The 17,330-nt window shown below is 39.7% G+C and overlaps 1 protein-coding gene across 4 annotated transcripts in view; it reads left to right on the top strand.

Annotated features, from left to right (window-relative positions):
• The window catches only part of ERAP1 (endoplasmic reticulum aminopeptidase 1), a 36,887-nt gene that overhangs the window by 17,094 nt on the left and 2,463 nt on the right, over positions 1-17,330 (top strand). For 3 of the 4 annotated variants that reach the window (XM_047778325.1, XM_047778328.1, XM_047778327.1), the window contains exons 8-18: positions 860-991; positions 4,393-4,524; positions 4,672-4,743; positions 6,300-6,454; positions 8,145-8,224; positions 8,793-8,976; positions 10,380-10,536; positions 11,394-11,578; positions 12,738-12,899; positions 13,382-13,522; positions 14,061-14,142. In XM_047778325.1, coding sequence (XP_047634281.1) covers positions 860-991; positions 4,393-4,524; positions 4,672-4,743; positions 6,300-6,454; positions 8,145-8,224; positions 8,793-8,976; positions 10,380-10,536; positions 11,394-11,578; positions 12,738-12,899; positions 13,382-13,522; positions 14,061-14,142 — 1,482 coding nt within the window. Of the gene's footprint in view, positions 1-859; positions 992-4,392; positions 4,525-4,671; positions 4,744-6,299; positions 6,455-8,144; positions 8,225-8,792; positions 8,977-10,379; positions 10,537-11,393; positions 11,579-12,737; positions 12,900-13,381; positions 13,523-14,060; positions 14,143-17,330 lie in introns of those variants that run through there. The other variant, XM_047778329.1, reaches the window with a different exon arrangement.

The following is a 17,330-nucleotide window of genomic DNA, read 5'->3' as shown; positions in this document are numbered from 1 at the left end:
CAACCCTGTCTGTTCCATATCACTTTCCCAATCTTCAGATTGCTCACTGAAGAAGTATTAGGCACAGATTGCTGTTATTCCAATAGGATCCTACTTGTTAAATGTTATGTTTAAGGTAACTGCTCATTTGGTTGTAAAAGAACCTAGACTCATCAGTCACAGCCTTACTTGATGATTTGGAATCTCTACATGTTAATTTTAAAAATCATGTGTTTAACTTGTGAAAATCACATAAGTACAATTAAAAAGAAACTTTTTATATAAAAATTTTTATAAAAATCAAGCCTTTACCATATTTAGTTTTTTCTGTACATATATACATTTCCTATTTTCATCATCTTGTACACATAACATATATGTAGTTATAATGTACATGTAGTGATTATACTACAGTAGATTATAAATACTTCCCTGTTACCACATACTCTTTAATAATGAAAATGACTGTATATGCCTGTTATTCTAGTGGGTAATATGTCTTAACCAGGTTACAGTTGGGGTTTGTTCTCCATTACTTTTTTTTTCACTACATTGTTTTAAAGCTAAATTTATTTGCTTTAAAATATAGAGATGATGATTGGAGATACTGAAATCACTATGCTTTTTAGGTTTTCTATTTTGGCATTGTTTGTAGACATAATGGTTTTGTTCTAAAGTTAATAGGACATTTTCTCTATTCTAAGGTGATAAGGTATTTAAATGAAAGTTCAAATATTGATCTAAAATCAGTTTCTTGGCTGTTCTTTAGAAGATAGAAATTTGGAGTATAAACCTGATACCCTAGGTCATACTTTCCTCATTTCATATTTTTTAATCTAAATGTAAATCATAAGTAATGTCTTTTTTCCCATCTCAATAGGAAGATTATTTCCTTGGTAAGTGTTTTGATGCGATGGAAGTAGATGCATTAAATTCCTCACACCCTGTGTCCACACCTGTGGAGAATTCTGCTCAGATTCAGGAGATGTTTGATGAAGTTTCTTATGAAAAGGTAAAAAATAGTGATATAGGTACAGTTTGGACACTCAAGTTATAAGTACTGGGGCATAGAGGTATAGATAGAGTGGTGGGGTGACTTTCTCTTCATAAGGAGTAACCCAGATTTAATGCCTTCTCTTCTGACCCACGTTGCCCAGAGTTAACTTTTTTAGGCCTAACTTGAAGCTTGACCTAAAATCCTAAAGGTTGTCATATTGTCATCAGTTCTTAATTTACTGTCATAAGTTGAATATTCATGGCCTACAGAAAATGTTTATCATTCAATAAATATGTCTTAATCGAGTATCAGGTTTGTATCCAGCCTGGCAAAAATCCCAGCCCTTGTGTAGCTTGACTTTTGGTGCCTTCGGAAATGGTTTGTGCTCTTGAAATGCAAAGTATTGTCCCACATGATGTATTTGGGAAAAGAATTGGAAGTCATTACCAACATATAATACCTGGGAGATTTTATTTAAAAATCCAGATTTCTGGCTTGTTTTGGAGGGGAAAAGGGTTCTGGTCATACCGGACCTGTATTTCCCTTGGCAATATAGACAGGAGCTAAATCATATCTCCTTTACGAGCTCCGGGTTCTGCTTTTCCTTCCATTCCCAACCTTTTCTCTTATCCTCACTGAGGCAGAGAATGTGTAATTAATCATTATGCTTGGCTGTTTTTATGTGCAGCAGACAGGAAAGTATTTCTTGTTTGGATGTTTCCATCAGTTGTGCAGGGGGGCTAAAAACAGACATAAAACGGACATGTAAACACACACACACACACACACACACACACACACACACGCATCAATGGAACAGAATAGAGTCCAGAAATCAACCCACACATATATGGTTGATTTATAACAAGGAAGCCAAGAATGTATAATGGAGAATGGACAGTCTCTAAAATAAATGGTTTATTTCTCCCATCACCACATGCAAAAAAATGAAACTGTTACCACCATCTTAAGACATTCACAGAAACTAACTCAAAATGAATTTAAGACTTGAGTGTAAAATTGGAAACCATAAAACTCCTAGGAGGAAAACATGGGGGAAAAGCTTTTTGACATGAGTCTTGGCAATGACTTTTTTTGTATATGACACCAAAAGCATAAGAGCATAAACAACAAAAGAAAAATTACTAAGTAGGACTACACCAAAGTCAAAAGCTTCTATATAAGAAAGGAACAAAATGAAAAAGCAACCTACTGAATTGGAGAAAATATTGCAAACCATATGTCTGACAAGGGGTTAATAGTGAAAATACATAAAGAACTTATACAACTCAACTAGAGAAAACAATCTGATTCAAAAATGAGCAGAACTGAATAGAAACTTTTCCAAAGACATGATGAATAACATGTACATTATAAGGTGCTCTCCATCATTAATTATTGAGGAAATGAAAATCAAAACACAACGGGACCTCTTCTTACATCTGTTAGAATGGTTATTCTCAAAAAGACAGGACCCAAGTGCTGGCAAGGATGTGGAAAAAAGGGAAACCTCATGTGGTAGGAATGTAAATTGTTGCAGCCACTGTGGAAAACAATATGGGAAACAAAGTATTAAATAGAAGTATCATGTCCAGCAATTCCAATTTGGAGTATTTAATCAAAGAAAACAAAAATGCTAGTCTGGAAAAATATGTACACACCAATGTTTCTAGAAGCATTATTTACAATAGTCAAGATAGTTGTTGCCATAAGTGTCCATTCTACCCTGGAATATTCAGCCATAAAAAAAGGAAATCTCTGTGTTTGTGACAGTGTGGATGGGTCTTGAAGGCATTATGCCAAGTGAATTAAGTCAGAAAGTATGATAAACACTATGTGATTTCGCTTATATGTTGAATCTAAAAATAAATAAAAACACAACAAAAAATGAGCTCATGGATTGGTGGTTGCCAGGGGTGAGGGGTGAAATGGGTAAAGAGTATCCGAAGGCATAGACGTCCAGTTACAAAATTCATCATAGAGCTAAATGTGCATCATGGTGGCTATAGTTAATGATACTCTCTTGCGTATTTGAAAGTTACTAAGAGTAGATCTTACAAGTCTTGATCATAAAGAAAAATACTTGTAACTATGTGTGGTGGTGGATGTCAACTACACTTACTGTGGTGGTCAGTTTGCGGTATATACAAATTTTGAATTATATTGTATACCTAAACTAATATTAAATGTCAATTATACCTCAGTAAAAAAGATACTAATCTGGAGTTCCCATCATGGCTCAGCGGAAATGAATCTGACTAGCATCCATGAGGATGCAGGTTTAATCCCTGGCCTCGCTCAGTGGGTTAAGGATCTGGTATTGCTGTGAGCTGTGGCATAGATCACAGCCATGGCTTGGATCCCATGTTGCTGTGGCTCTGGCGTAGGCTGGCGGCTTTAGCTCTGATTTGACCCCTAGCCTGGGAACCTCCATATGCCGCAGGTGCGGCCCTAAAAAGACTCACAAGGAAAAAGAAAAAGAAGAAAAGATACCAATCCTATTGGCAGGGAATATGCACCCATTCAGGGGCATTCAGGGACCCAGGCTTTGTCTCTCTAGTGGCCCCACAATCCCCTAGAGCCAGTGAGAGAGGGAGAGAGAACCTTTGCCTTGAGGGAACCAAAAAAAGTCTCCCAGAGGAAATTTTTGAGTTACATCTTAAAAGATGAATTGGGACTTTTCGGGAAAAAAAGGAAGTAGGAAGGGTTTTCTAGAAAGAGGGAATCACAATTCCTTAGAAAAAGAAGACTTAAAAGAGGGTGCATGTTGAGAGAAAGTTCTTGATTATTGTTATATGAAAAGGGTGGGGGAAAGAACATAAAATAGCATTTTTCTCACCATGGACTGCTGCTCTCATTATGTCACCTCTCTGGCCACTGGAGGCAATTGAGTTTGTGACCCATGATCTACAAGCATGGGAGTGGAAGGGGAAGGAGCTCTTACCAGGGGAACAGAGTAACTAGGAATTCTCTTGCTCCTTTTCTCATCGTTACTCTTGCCCTCCCAGTCCAACGCTGCCTGGCTCCACCATGCCTCTCTCGATACATATCTCTGCTTTCCTCTCTCCTCACTCCTGCCCCAGAGTGGCAGTGGGAGAGCCACATGGTGGTTCAAAGTCCAGGACTTAGTTTCTAACATTATCTACTCCCCTGTGAATAATGGCAGTGGCCAATACTGGGGAGGCTTGGTTGCTGGCAGAAAATAACCATCCAAGGAACTAAAAGCATGAACAGTTGGGTTGATCTCCTGCCTTGACAAGTCCAAGTTTAACCCACCTTCTCTAATTGTTCCACAAATTGCCAGACATTAAAAATGTTACTGTAGTTGCCTTTTAAAGAATTGTTCCAAAATAGTGTGGCAGCAGATTTGATGGAGACCAAACTACAGCTAACAGTGATTTATATCATCTTTTCAGGGAGCTTGTATTCTGAATATGCTAAGGGATTATCTCGGTGTGGATGCATTTAAAAGTGGTATCGTGAAGTATCTCCAGAAATATAGTTACAAAAACACCAAAAACGAGGACCTGTGGAATAGTATGGCGAGTGTGAGTATGTTTTTGTGTCTCTCTACATTTGGGGTTGACACGCTTATTATCTTAATTCATTTTTTTTCTGTACCACATTAATCCCTCTGAGAGGAATCACAAGTGTTTTCAGCAGAACCGAGTGATGTGTTTATTTTTGGTTTTCAGATTTGCCCTACAGATGGCACACAAAGGATGGATGGATTTTGTTCTAGAGGTGAACATTCATCTTCATCATCAGTAAGTGTTTACATCTGTACGTGTTACCCTGCAGCACATTCTTTTTCACCATGTTCTTTGAAGGATAGTTCTGTGCCAAACTTTCTGGGGTCCTTGATTAGATCAACCTCCCTCTAGATAAGACTGTGTTTAAACTATACCAGACTTGACAGCTTTTTACAGTTTGTCTTAAATCCATCTACGCAAGGGAATTGTCCAGCCTTCTTTGGTAACACGTCTCCCTGATACTAATTTCTTCAGCTTTACTCTTTGTAACGCAGTGGATTTATGACATTTTTTTCCTGTGGCGGATTAGGACTGTATCCGTCAGACCCTGTCAGTCATGTCCATAGCTCTTCATTTGTGAAAAAACCTACAATGGCAGTGAGCATTCTCGAGCACTTACTATGTGTCAGGCACATGTGAAGCACTTATGTGTATTGCCTGCTTTGCGCTTCACAATAAGCCTGCGAGCAGGAACTATTATCCCTATTTTTACAGATGGGAATATGAAATCCAAAGGCGTATGATTAGTAAATTGCAGAACAGGGATTTGAATTTAGATGTAACTCATGCCTTTCACTGCTAAGCTATAAAGAATTCAAAACCTCTGAGTCACGCACACACACACACAAAAAGACTGAATCTCTTTATCTGGACTTGTGGATATTTTCACAGGTAGCTGATGGTGAGTCTGGAGATGGAACAAAATTTTATGCCTCAAGGTTTTATCTTTTTGGCTTTGTTGCTTTTAGAGATGGCTTTATTCAGTAGTTTCTAGATGTGTCCTATAGCATATTTTATCCTTTTATTAGCTTTTAAGTATTTTTGGAAAGCTCTTTTAGCATCAGTGAATAGATCCTCACTTGACATCACGATGTCTTGTTAGTGTGAGCCATGTTGGTGTTACCACTTGGAAACTACAGGCTCTTGATGGAACATTTTCCCCATCTTGCTTGTCTGAGAGCCAGCCTCATTCTGTAGGTGTTGAACACCTGGCCACTTCCTGTTCCTTCCCTCCTTTTTTTTTTTTTTTTTTCCTTTGAGCTTCTCAGGGCCACATCTGTGGCATATGGAGATTCCCAGACTAGGGGTCAAGTTGGAACTACAACTGCCAGATTACACTAGAGCCACAGCAACATGGGATCCAAGCCGCCTCTGCGACCTACACCACAGCTCACAACAACACCAGATCCTTAACTCACTGAGCGAGTCCAGGAATTGAACCTGCATCCTCATGGTTCCTATTTGGGTTCGTTAACCACTGAGACATGAAAGGAACTCCCTTCTCTCCTTTCATTCATTCACATGCCTGCTTTGTACCCAGTGCCAAGCCCAAGGTGTGCCCAGGAGAACCAGGTGTAGTACCTGGTCTCAAGGCATAAGAAAAGAGGAGAATGAAAAGTAAACGGTGCTCTAATGGACATATTGTGGCTACAGACGGCAGGCAAAGGGAGCAGGGGAAGCGACAAGGAAGAGCTTCACTGGCTGCAGCCCTGTGAGCACAAGTTTGGGTTCTCCCTCTTCTTAAAGTTGGTCCAAGTGGGTCACGCATCTGCCTCTTTCTTTTAAACCAGCACTGGCGACAGGAAGGACTTGATGTGAAAACCATGATGAACACCTGGACCCTGCAGAAGGGTTTTCCTCTGGTAACTGTCACAGTGAGAGGGAGGAACGTACACGTGAAGCAGGAGCACTATGTGAAAGGACTGGATGACGCCCCTGAAACTGGGTAATGTTCACAAGGAGAAACTCATTTTGTTGCCGAGGTAACATCGGCCCTGTGGGATGAAACCTTATTTTTGAAGTTGTGCCCTTTACCTTTATTGTGAATATATTTGAGTCAAATCTATATATTCCATGAAGTTGACTTCTATACCAAAATGAAGATGATATTCCATTATGTTACCATTCTCATGAGTCGTTGTTAGATATGATGGTAATTTCCAGTTACTGGCTTGAAATCAACTCCAATCTAAGTGATTGCTACAAAACTACAGTTGTGCCTGGCATTCTGGTTGGAGCCAGGGAGGTAACTGTTAGGTGATTTCTGAGAAATTCAAAAGACTTGAGTCTCTTCTTTGGATGTCAGAGTTAGAGACTGACTCCTGTTGGTTAGCTTGCAGAGGACATCATTGGGATGCTTTTTTTTTTTTTTTTTTTTTTGCTTTTTAGGGCCACACTCGCAGCATATGGACGTTCCCAGGCTAAGGGTCCAATTGGAGCTACAGCTGCCTGCCTACACTACAGCCGCAGCAATGCGGGATCTGAGCCGCATCTGAGACTTACACCACAGCTCACGGCAATGCTGGATCCCTGACCCGCTGAGCAAGGCCAGGGATCGAACTTGCATCTTCATGGATACTAGTTGGGTTCGTTACCACTGAGCCATGATGGGAAATCCCTAGATGGATGTTATTTCAAAGTTTTTAAATTTTGAAATAATTTCAGATTTAGGAGGAAGTTGTAAGAAGAGTACAAAGAATTCCCATATATTCTTTACCCAGATATATGTGTTAATCTTTACTACATTTGCTTTCTTTCCTTCTGTATAACTTAATATAGCAAACAGTTCCAGAAATTTTGCTCTATCTGTATCTATTTTTCTATGTATGGTGTATAAATAAATATTGGAGACATGATTGGAATTGGAGACATGATTCCTCTTTACCCTGATATACTTCAGTATGGTATTTCCTAAAAAACAAGAGCACACACTTCTGTAACCCTAGTACTTTTATCAAAATTATGAAATGAACTTGGTACAATGCTATTACCAAATCTGTAAACCTGATTCAACTTATCCCACTAATAACCTATTTATAGCAAAAGAAAAAAAGTCTGGTTCAGGATATAATATAGGATCATATTGTATTAATTGTCACATCTCTTAAGTTCTTCTTTTCTGAAACAGTTGCTTAGTCTTCCTTTCTTGACCTTGACGTTTTTGAAGAGTACAGGCTAGTTATTTTTTAGAATGTCCTTTAATTTAGGTTTTCTGCTGGTTCTTCATAATCAGATTTAGCGTATGCATCCTTGGAAGGAATTCCATGGAAGTGACGCTGTGTTCTCAGTGTATGGTTTAAAAGGCACATGCTGTCAATTTGTGCTATTACTAGTGGTCACATTGTTTAAGTTAGGCCCCCTGAGATCCCTTTAGGCAATCGCTGCTAAGGCTGCCAGGGCTCACTGGAGCCCAGATTCCTAGCTCTAGTCAAGAAGTCCAAGTGGAAGGTATCGTGGCCAATCTGGCAACACCTTCAAAGCTGGAAAATAGGCTGGGGATGTTTTGAGTTCTTCCCTATAGCAGGTTTTGGCGCCATCCTTCCTTAACTGGCCAGTGCCTGGCACATGGTAGGGGATTTAACAACTGCTTGCTGAATTGAATCCATGACTAGACAGAGCAACCTCCTTTCTTTTAGGTACCTGTGGCATGTCCCATTGACATTCATCACCAGCAAATCAGACTCCATCCAAAGATTTTTGCTGAAGACAAAAACAGGTAATTTCTTGTGGAACTAACTAGCTTACTTTAAGAAGGAACTATGGAAATGTGGAAGATTTAGAAAAGTTTTCTTTGGTATTTATCTTGGTTGAAACAAAAAGGATGAGGTCAATCGTTATCCTCAGCAGATCCTTGATTTTCAATTTCTAGTGAAGAATATAGGGTTGAAAGTACTGTCTGGTTGCAAAAAAGAAGGCCAGTATCTTGCTGGATAGGGACTAAAATAATTGAGTTATATAATGCTGAGGAGGAGGGATAATAGAGGAAATTGCCCCTTATTTTAACATTGCTGGCTTATGTTATATGCATGGCCTGAAATATGGCAGCCTTCTTCTCAGAGATCTATCTCACAAAATTGGTGTCTAGAACTAATATTGGCTTTTATCTGTTGGGATGCTGTTTTCTGGTTCCTAAAAAGAATGCATTCAATATGAAACTCATTTCAGGATTCAAAGTGTTCAATATTAAACTTGCCTCAGTCTCCTTATCCAGCCTCTGATCAGAAAATCTTTTGCTGGTCAAGAGAAAAAAAAAATGGAGCTATGATTTATTTTATTTGCTCTAGATGTGCTCATCCTCCCAGAAGAGGTGGAATGGATCAAATTTAATGTGGGGATGAATGGCTATTACATTGTGCATTATGAAGATGACGGATGGGATTCTTTGACTGGCCTTCTAAAAACAACACACACGGCAATCAGCAGTAATGATCGGGCCAGTCTCATTAACAATGCATTTCAGCTTGTCAGGTAATGCAAGCTCCTTGAGGTCCTGGTTTATTTCTGAAAGCTGCTGTTATCCTTCAAGTCCTTGATTTCTAAAGATAAAAATGACTGATTGCTAATAAGACGTTGAAGAGTGTTTTCTCCTAAATTCTTCTCACACTTCAAGGTTGCTTTTAGCCTTAGGATTAACTTCTTACCAGGGTCTGCTGACTAAACGAAAGGAATGAATCTGTACTTCAGTCTTTTTCGTTATATCTCAGATCAGACTCAGGCAAGCATGCAGAAAACCAAAAGACCAACATCCTGGAGAGAAGCCCCTTACCTGGTCTCTAAAAGCTTTTCCTGGCCCTGCTGTAACTGATCAGGTTTCTTCCCTGCAGGGTCTCTAACAACCCTGAAGTCTTAGAAGACCAAGTGGCCCAGGCACAAGTTGTTGGCATTACCTCTTTTGGATTAAAGGAGGGATGGCCCCCCCACCCCACCCAAAGTGGATGCCTGAGCTTCACAGCATCTTTATGGCATTGAACTCAAATTCCATGGCATTCAGTTCATTCATCAAAAGGATAACAGCAGCTCATAAAATGTGGCCCAACCAGATGATCTTTGAGTGGTTAAGGATAGTGTTCACTCCTTTATTTGCCTATGACAATGGATTTTCAGGAAATGTCCCCCAAGCCTAAAATTCAGACTTCTTCAATATTCAGGCAGAACTGAAGTCTAAGGGCAGGCACCCCAATGGGAGGGAAGACTCTAAGTCTCATCCCCCTGTCCCTCTGCTCTAACAGTTGACTTCTTCCTTTTCTGGGCCTCTTGAGGTAACAGAAAGCAAGAGTGGATCAAGGGTGGTGTGCTTATCTACCTGATTCTATTGCCTACATATATCCCCCTCCAAAGCTTATTACTGCTTAAATCTTAGGGAGCTTTGTGTCTACTTAACACGAGCATACACCTTACCACTGAGGCCTTTAACGCCAACCCTCTGTTGTGAAGAGTTTATATCTATATTCAGTTTCTTTTTAACATGGACACAAGGATGTGTTGATTCCAGGAAATCAGACTTTTGACTGAGTGGCAGTCTCTGATGAGGTTTCCTGAAGGGTCTTTGATCAAATTGACCATTTCACTCTGGAAGTTCAGCACACAATGCTGTTTGAAAGAGGGACAGATGCTGATGTGCCCCCATTTCATCTGAACCACAAGTTGACCCTAGCTCTGTTACTTGACAGAATACCTTCACAGTGTAAACATGCCAGAGGTTGTGTTATATGTGACGGGAAGGATATCCACAGAAAGGTCATTACTTGTAAGTGGGGGCATTTATATCTGGTTGAATATCTTGCTGCATGATTGTTAAAACATCCTTTGAAACAAAGAGTTGGTTTCCTAATTTTTCTCTTAAACGGCTAACCCTGGTATCTTTTGACCAGCATTGGAAAGCTATCAATTGAAAAAGCCTTGGATTTAACCCTGTACTTGAAACATGAAACTGAAATCATGCCAGTGTTTCAGGGTTTGAATGAGCTGATACCTATGTATAAGTTAATGGAGAAAAGAGACATGAATGAAGTGGAAACTCAATTCAAGGTAAAAGCCTGAAATAAGTGGAATAATTAGGTAACTGGTTTGCATTTGTGTAGGCGTGGAAGAGTTCTCACCATTGTGTGTGTGTGTGTTGTGTGTGTTGTGTGTGTGTATAAACCCCTTGACATATATTAAAGAAAAGTAAACCAAAATTACCTCAGTATTTGGACTGACCAACAAAGATTTGGTTTTATTTTGGCCCTAAAAATAGACACCACACTGTTAGATTCTGAATTTAGTCATCATAGATTTGTAATTCCCTTCCTTTAACTAATCCTTTATTTCATTTTACTTTTGTATTGTAACAGTTGCTATTAAGGTTTTCTGGGACTCATGTTCTTAAGCAAAAGGCACAGAGGTGTTATTTTTGGCAAAATGTAATGAAGTCTTGTGTAATTTGCTCTTACAATTTAGTCTCAAAATTTGGTCGTATTAGCTGACTATTTTAGTTTTACAAGTAGCAGTTCATCCTGATTTTAATTAGATAAGAATATATTTGTAAAAGACTGTTAGGCAGATACTGAAATCATTTATTTCCTGCTTTTGACCTCTTTTATAATGAAATATAAACAGAATTGCATGGTTTTGGAAAAACTAAAATTTTTTCAAGATTAAGCTTGAAAAAAATAATCCCTCTGAGTTCTTTTTTGGCTTAGCAGGTTAAGGATCTGGTGTGGTCACTGCAGCAGCTTGGGTCCCCACTGCTGTGGTGTGGGTTTGATCCCTGGCCTGGGAACATCCACATGCTGCGGGTGGGCCAAAAAAAAAAAAATGATCCCCAACACCTGAGGATATATTGGATTATATAAACCATGAGATGACCTGGGGCAGTACTGGTGATATTTGTGGCATTCTTGCAGGCCTTTCTCATCAGGCTGCTGAGGGACCTCATTGATAAGCAGACCTGGACAGACGAGGGCTCCATCTCAGAGCGACTGCTGCGGAGTCAGCTGCTCCTGCTCGCCTGTGTGCGCAAGTATCAGCCGTGTGTGCAGCTGGCAGAAGGCTACTTCAGACAGTGGAAGGAAGCTGATGGAAATTTGAGGTCTGTTCTTACCAAACAACCAGTTTGCTCATGTTAAGGGTATCTTTTCTGTTTTCCATTATCAGTGCTAAATATTGGGAGAAAAAATAAGTATAGACAAGTTTTCCCTGCTGCTCTTTTTGGGAAAAAAGATTTTTTAAAGATTATGTACCTTTCAACTTTCTGTTTTAAGAAGTGCTAGGAGGCGACAAAAGTCAGTATCGGTAGGGTTAGAATGGGGTTAGAATAGTTCCTGTTTCATACAGCCAAGGATACCAAGCCTTATCAGAACTGAGGCAGCTGTACTGGACAGGAACAGAGGCATTGCCTCTCATGGTAGCTTCTTCAAGCCTCTCAAGCCCCTAACAGGAAGTTGGGGGTGGGGGGGGGGGACATTTTACAGGAGTTGCTAACACTGCTATGCAAAGTAGGATCTTTCGATATCTGGAAATTTATTTTTGCTCTACTAAAGTCTTTTTATATTGGGGGCTTAAATTCCATCCCGGAAATATTAAGCCAACTATGTACACATTTCCATTTAAAGAAGTGCTTACAGGAGTTCCTGCTGTGGCTCAACAGTCACAAACCTGACTAGTATCCATGAGGATGCAGGTTTGATCCCTGGCCTCGCTCAGTAGGTTAAGGATCCGATGTTGCCATGAGCTGTGGTGTAGGTCTCAGACACGGCTCAGATCTGGTGTTGCTGTGGCTGTGGCATAGGCCAGCAGCTGTAGCTCTGATTTGACCCGTAGCCTGGAAACTTCCATATGCTGAGGATGCGGCCCTAAAAAAATTTAAAAAAAGAAAGAAGTGCTTACAGACAGTGGTCCTCTTGTATTCTTGACTTTTGTTCAGGGACTGCATCTTGAGTCTAGTTTGAATTTCTTCTTTTGGCTTAAACACTGAGCACCTGTCATGTCATCAGACACCATTAAAGAATGTTGGATATGGAGATATTTATAAAAGTGGCATTTCACATTACATTTTTGAGAATGCTACCTAAAACCTAATTTTAGTTACTTTCTCTTGCCTTTTTCATAAACTGTAACTGAAGGAAAGAGATTATTTTGGTTTGTATTTCCAGGCATGCTTCTCTGATCATTTCATAACAGGTCACCCTTGGGCATGCACACACACTTCCTTCATCTCAGTCTCTCAGCAGTTGTGTTCTTTCCCACAGCCTGCCCAGAGACGTGACTGTGGCTGTGTTTGCTGTGGGCGCCCAGGACCCTGAAGGATGGGATTTTCTTTATAGTAAATATCAATCGTCATTGTCCAGTACCGAGAAAAACCACATTGAATTTGCTCTCAGTATGAGCCAAAATAAAGAAAAGCTTCAGTGGTGAGTAATTCATCCATGTTCACGGAGCCAAGCAGAATTAAATTAGATCAGATCCTTCTGGCATCTATTTTTGTTACTGGGGCCAGGGACTGTTTTCTGCTGGGAACATTTCTGTAAGAGGGCACACATCTAATGTATACGGTAAATAATTAGGGAGCAGCAGATGTTAGCAGAAATATTTAAAGGAGTATGTATTTGTGTGTCTTTAATACATTTGGAAATAGATAATGTACCTATTTTAACTACTCTTGTGAGCAGATGAGAGAATACAAGTGAATGGGTGTTGTAAACACTACATAAATGTTAGTTTTTACTATTCTGTTGCTATAGTGAATTGCTCAGGGCTCTGGTAACCTATTTATCCTTGGGGTCTTTATTATTGGCAGATTGACTTTTTTCTTTCACAAATTACTTCATTCAAGTCGTTTGTAACTTTTTCAGGGCCCATACATTGCTAACACTTCTTGTCTTAATCATTCTAGGCTACTAGATCAAAGTTTTAAGGGAGATATAATAAAAACTCAAGAGTTTCCATATATCCTTAGAGCTATCGGCAGAAACCCGGTGGGATATCCATTGGCCTGGCAGTTTCTGAGGGAAAATTGGAACCAACTTGTACAAAAGTAAGTAGTGCCAAAAACTGTGCTGTGACTGGGAAACAGTCCTGAACTTGGCTGTGTTTTGGCTCTGTTTGTAAAAATAACAGCAGTAACCTAAAGGGATTTTTTTTTTTTTCAGAAGATAGGAAATAGAGGTACTTAAAATATCCTTAGAAAATTGAAAACTCTAATTCAGCACTAACTAATCAATCTCGCTAGTTAAATTTTCCATCTGGAATAGGCTCTTCTTGTACCCAGTGACCTGTCTGAAGCCTTCTTCTGCACAGTTCAGCCTAAGTCTTCCATTTAGTATTTCTGCTTGTTAAATAGCCCTTATCTAACTACTTTTATCATTTTCTTTAAGGTACTTAATCTTTTATTCAGTGGCTGGTGTGCTTGTTTTTTTCAGCTAGATCTTAACCCATTGGAGCACAGGATAACGTCTTATCTTTTTTGTATCTAACCAGTTTTTAGTTAATTGCTGTAGCATATGTGAGGCACTTCAAATACATGTCAAATGAATGGGTATTTCATGATACATTCTGACAATTTCTGTTTCTAGGTTTGAACTTGGCTCAAATTCCATAGCCCACATGGTAATTGGAACAACCAATCAATTCTCGACAAGAGCACGGCTTGAAGAGGTAAAAACAAAACAACTTTGAGTTAGAAATGTATTTTTAGTATGGCTTGAAGAAGTAAAAACAAAACGAAACAGAACTCAACAACTTTGAGTTAGAAATGTATTTTGTCACATAGTAATGTTCCTTTTAGATATTTTTGTGTATGTTTTTCTGGATGTATGTTTTGTTCAGTATGGTGTTTTTGACATGAGCAAAATGAGTTACAAAGAAAATACTGAAAACGGTGCCTCTTCCCAAACATGTTAAGTCTTAGCTGTGCCGTTACAATTTTAGGGTTTAAAAAATTACTTTAGATATTTCATCCCTGTTAGGATGTTAAAAGTGATTATTAGAGGTATACATGACAGAAGTGATCATCTGGTTATTTTGAAAGAGGCAGGTCTGGAAGCTAGGTTCTCCACTGTTCTCCAAGTTCATGATTTCCTATTACTTATTTATGTAGCATTGACCTTCAGAAAGATTTTCAGGCAATTTATTAGGTCCATATATAAAATAATGTTAAAATGAAGAACGCTAAGCTACATAGTGTTCAGAAAGAGGTAGTCGTATGAGGGATTTATGCTTAGGAAAATTTATTGCAATCGTACCCTAAATTAATCACAGCTTCCTAGCAACCAAAGGAAGATAAGAAAACACTATGAGTTATTAACTTTTTTAGGAACAGTTCCATTGTGGAGTCTTGTTGCACCATGATCTAGCTTGATGGAGGGAGAATGCTTTGAAAATGCAAAGGAAATATCACAACCCTTATCTTTCCTCCATTTTTTTCGTAGCCTCACCCAGGCTTGTAAAACTAACTTGCACATAATAATTCAAGCTTGAACTCTGGTGAAGTCAACAGTTTAAGTGTTCTGTGTGATGATTGTAGGGCCATCACAGGGTGTGGCAAGATAGGTGTCCGTAGACCACTAGCAACAAAACATTTCATTCATTGACTTGTTTATTTATTTTCTCATCAATTAATTCAAGACATACTACATTCTTACTCTGCATCAGGTGTGGGTTAAGTTTCCAGGGCTACAATGATGAATAGGCTAGACGAAGCCCCTGCCCTCATAGAGCTTAAATTCTGTGGAGGTGTCAGACAATTACAGACAGATCACCCTACATCAGGTGGTTCTGTGCTCTGAAGATGGAATAAGGTATGGAGAGAGTGACTGGGTGAGGGAGATGCCTTGTACTATGAAGAGCAGACATCTGAGCAGATGTGGAAGGAAATGCAGATAACTCTTTTGTGTGCAGAGGAAACATCAGGTGCAAAAATCCTGAGGTGGGGCAGGTAAGTGAAAGAGCCCAAGATGCTGTCAGAACAGAGCGTGTCCTCCTGACATTTAAAATGTAGGCATCATCTTCAGCCCTTACTTCCCCTCATATCTGATTCATCCCTGAGTCCTGTTGGCTCTGCCCCCAGCAGCTGCACCGTATCCATGCACTTTCGTGCTCTTACCCCAGCTGAGCCTTTCTCATCTCTTGCTTGGCCTATGGTGACAGCCTCGCAACTAGCCTCCCTCCTGCCACTTTGCCAAAACCACCTTTAAAAATGGGATGGATGCAGAGTCTGGGGTCGGTAGATGCAAACTATGACATTTAGAATGGATAAGCAATGAAGTCCTACTGCACAGTACAGGGAACTATACTGTCTCTAGGATAGAACATGATGGAAGATAGTGTGAGAAAAAGAATATATATATGACTGGGTCACTATGCTGTACAGCATAAATTGATACAATACTGTAAATCAACTATACTCTAATAAAAATTAAATTTAAAAAAAATGAAAACCTATCCATGACGGACCCTTTCTTGAAACCCTGCCTATTGCTCTTGCAAAAAAACCTTACACCTCTGCTTACCTGGCTCCTGCCCGCCTCTCCAGCCACTTCTCACACACTCCTGTGTTCGCCCTCACCCACTCTATCTAGCCCCTCAGCCTCCTCCCGCTCCTGGGCTACCAGGTGTTTCTCCTGGCTCTGAGCCTCTGTACTTTTTTCTTATTTTGCCTGGCTTGCCTTTTCCCTAACTTTTGACTGGAAAGGCTTGCATTTTTCTTTAGAGATCCCAGCTCAAAGGTCACCTCCCCAGATGACTCTCTCCAAAGCAGGCCACCCCTCCCTAGTTGCTGTCACAGCCCTATTTATTTTCCCCACAGTAGTGCAGTCAGAGTCATTGTAGTTCACTGCGTGTCTTCCCAGGTAGAATAAGCTCCCTGAGGGTAGGGTGTTTGCTTGCCTCATGACCACGCTCAGTGTCGGTTGCACAGTAATTAAGCCAGAGGGATGAGTAAGTACCAGAGTAAATATTCATGAGGGAATGGATGAGGGTGAATCCTTGGTACAGGCTGGGCTTTAGGTCCTGCTCTTCACACAGATTACATAACTACATCCTCACTAACACCCTTCACTGTGACAGATGAGGAATCTGAGTCCCAGAGAAGTTAAATCAAGTTACTCAAGGTCAAACAGATTAGTAGGATAAGCCTGTTTTTTTGTTTGTTTATTTTACCCTTATATCAGACTTCTGATTGCATAGAAAAATTCTCAAGGAGGCAGGTTTGAATCAAATACATGCTCAGTGGAGAAGCTGAATTTCCCAAGGCCAGTAAAAATAGCAATAAATTGGGGTCAGGATAAGCTGGAGAGCAGGGGTTAACAGCTTGCTTTGTCACAGCCCTTGGAGGTCTGTTTTTTAGTGGCACTCTCATGATAGACTCCTTCAGGATTAATTAATTAATTGGGCCAGTTAGTAAAATTAGTGACGTGGTTTGAAGAGTACTCAGAGTGATTTTTTAATTGCCTATCAACTAATCTTGAGTTCTGAGAGTACGAAACAGTAGGTTGAGGTACAGTTGAAGGTAGGACACCAAAGCGGGGTGTTTCCTGGGTTGCTATAGCAGGAGCATGGCTTCAGCTCACTGGAAGTTTCTACAGAAATAAAACTTTAAAACAACCCTGAATCATTTAGAATTGGAACTTGATCTTTCTAAAGCCTATTCTTACCCCCCTCTTATTCCCAAACTTATGATATTATTATGACATGGATTTTTAAGGAATTAACTGTCTGGAATCTATGCTGAATAAATAATACATCTTGGCCTAGACTTGCTTCCTGTCTACGAAATCAAAAATTGATGGATTAATGTTGTGACAACTTACAGAAAAAGGTTAAGGACCCTTAAAAGTGAAACAGAG

This window comes from Phacochoerus africanus, chromosome 4 (assembly GCF_016906955.1).
Source record: "Phacochoerus africanus isolate WHEZ1 chromosome 4, ROS_Pafr_v1, whole genome shotgun sequence".
Classification (NCBI taxonomy): domain Eukaryota; kingdom Metazoa; phylum Chordata; class Mammalia; order Artiodactyla; family Suidae; genus Phacochoerus; species Phacochoerus africanus.
This window is presented reverse-complemented; position numbering and strand designations above follow the sequence as displayed.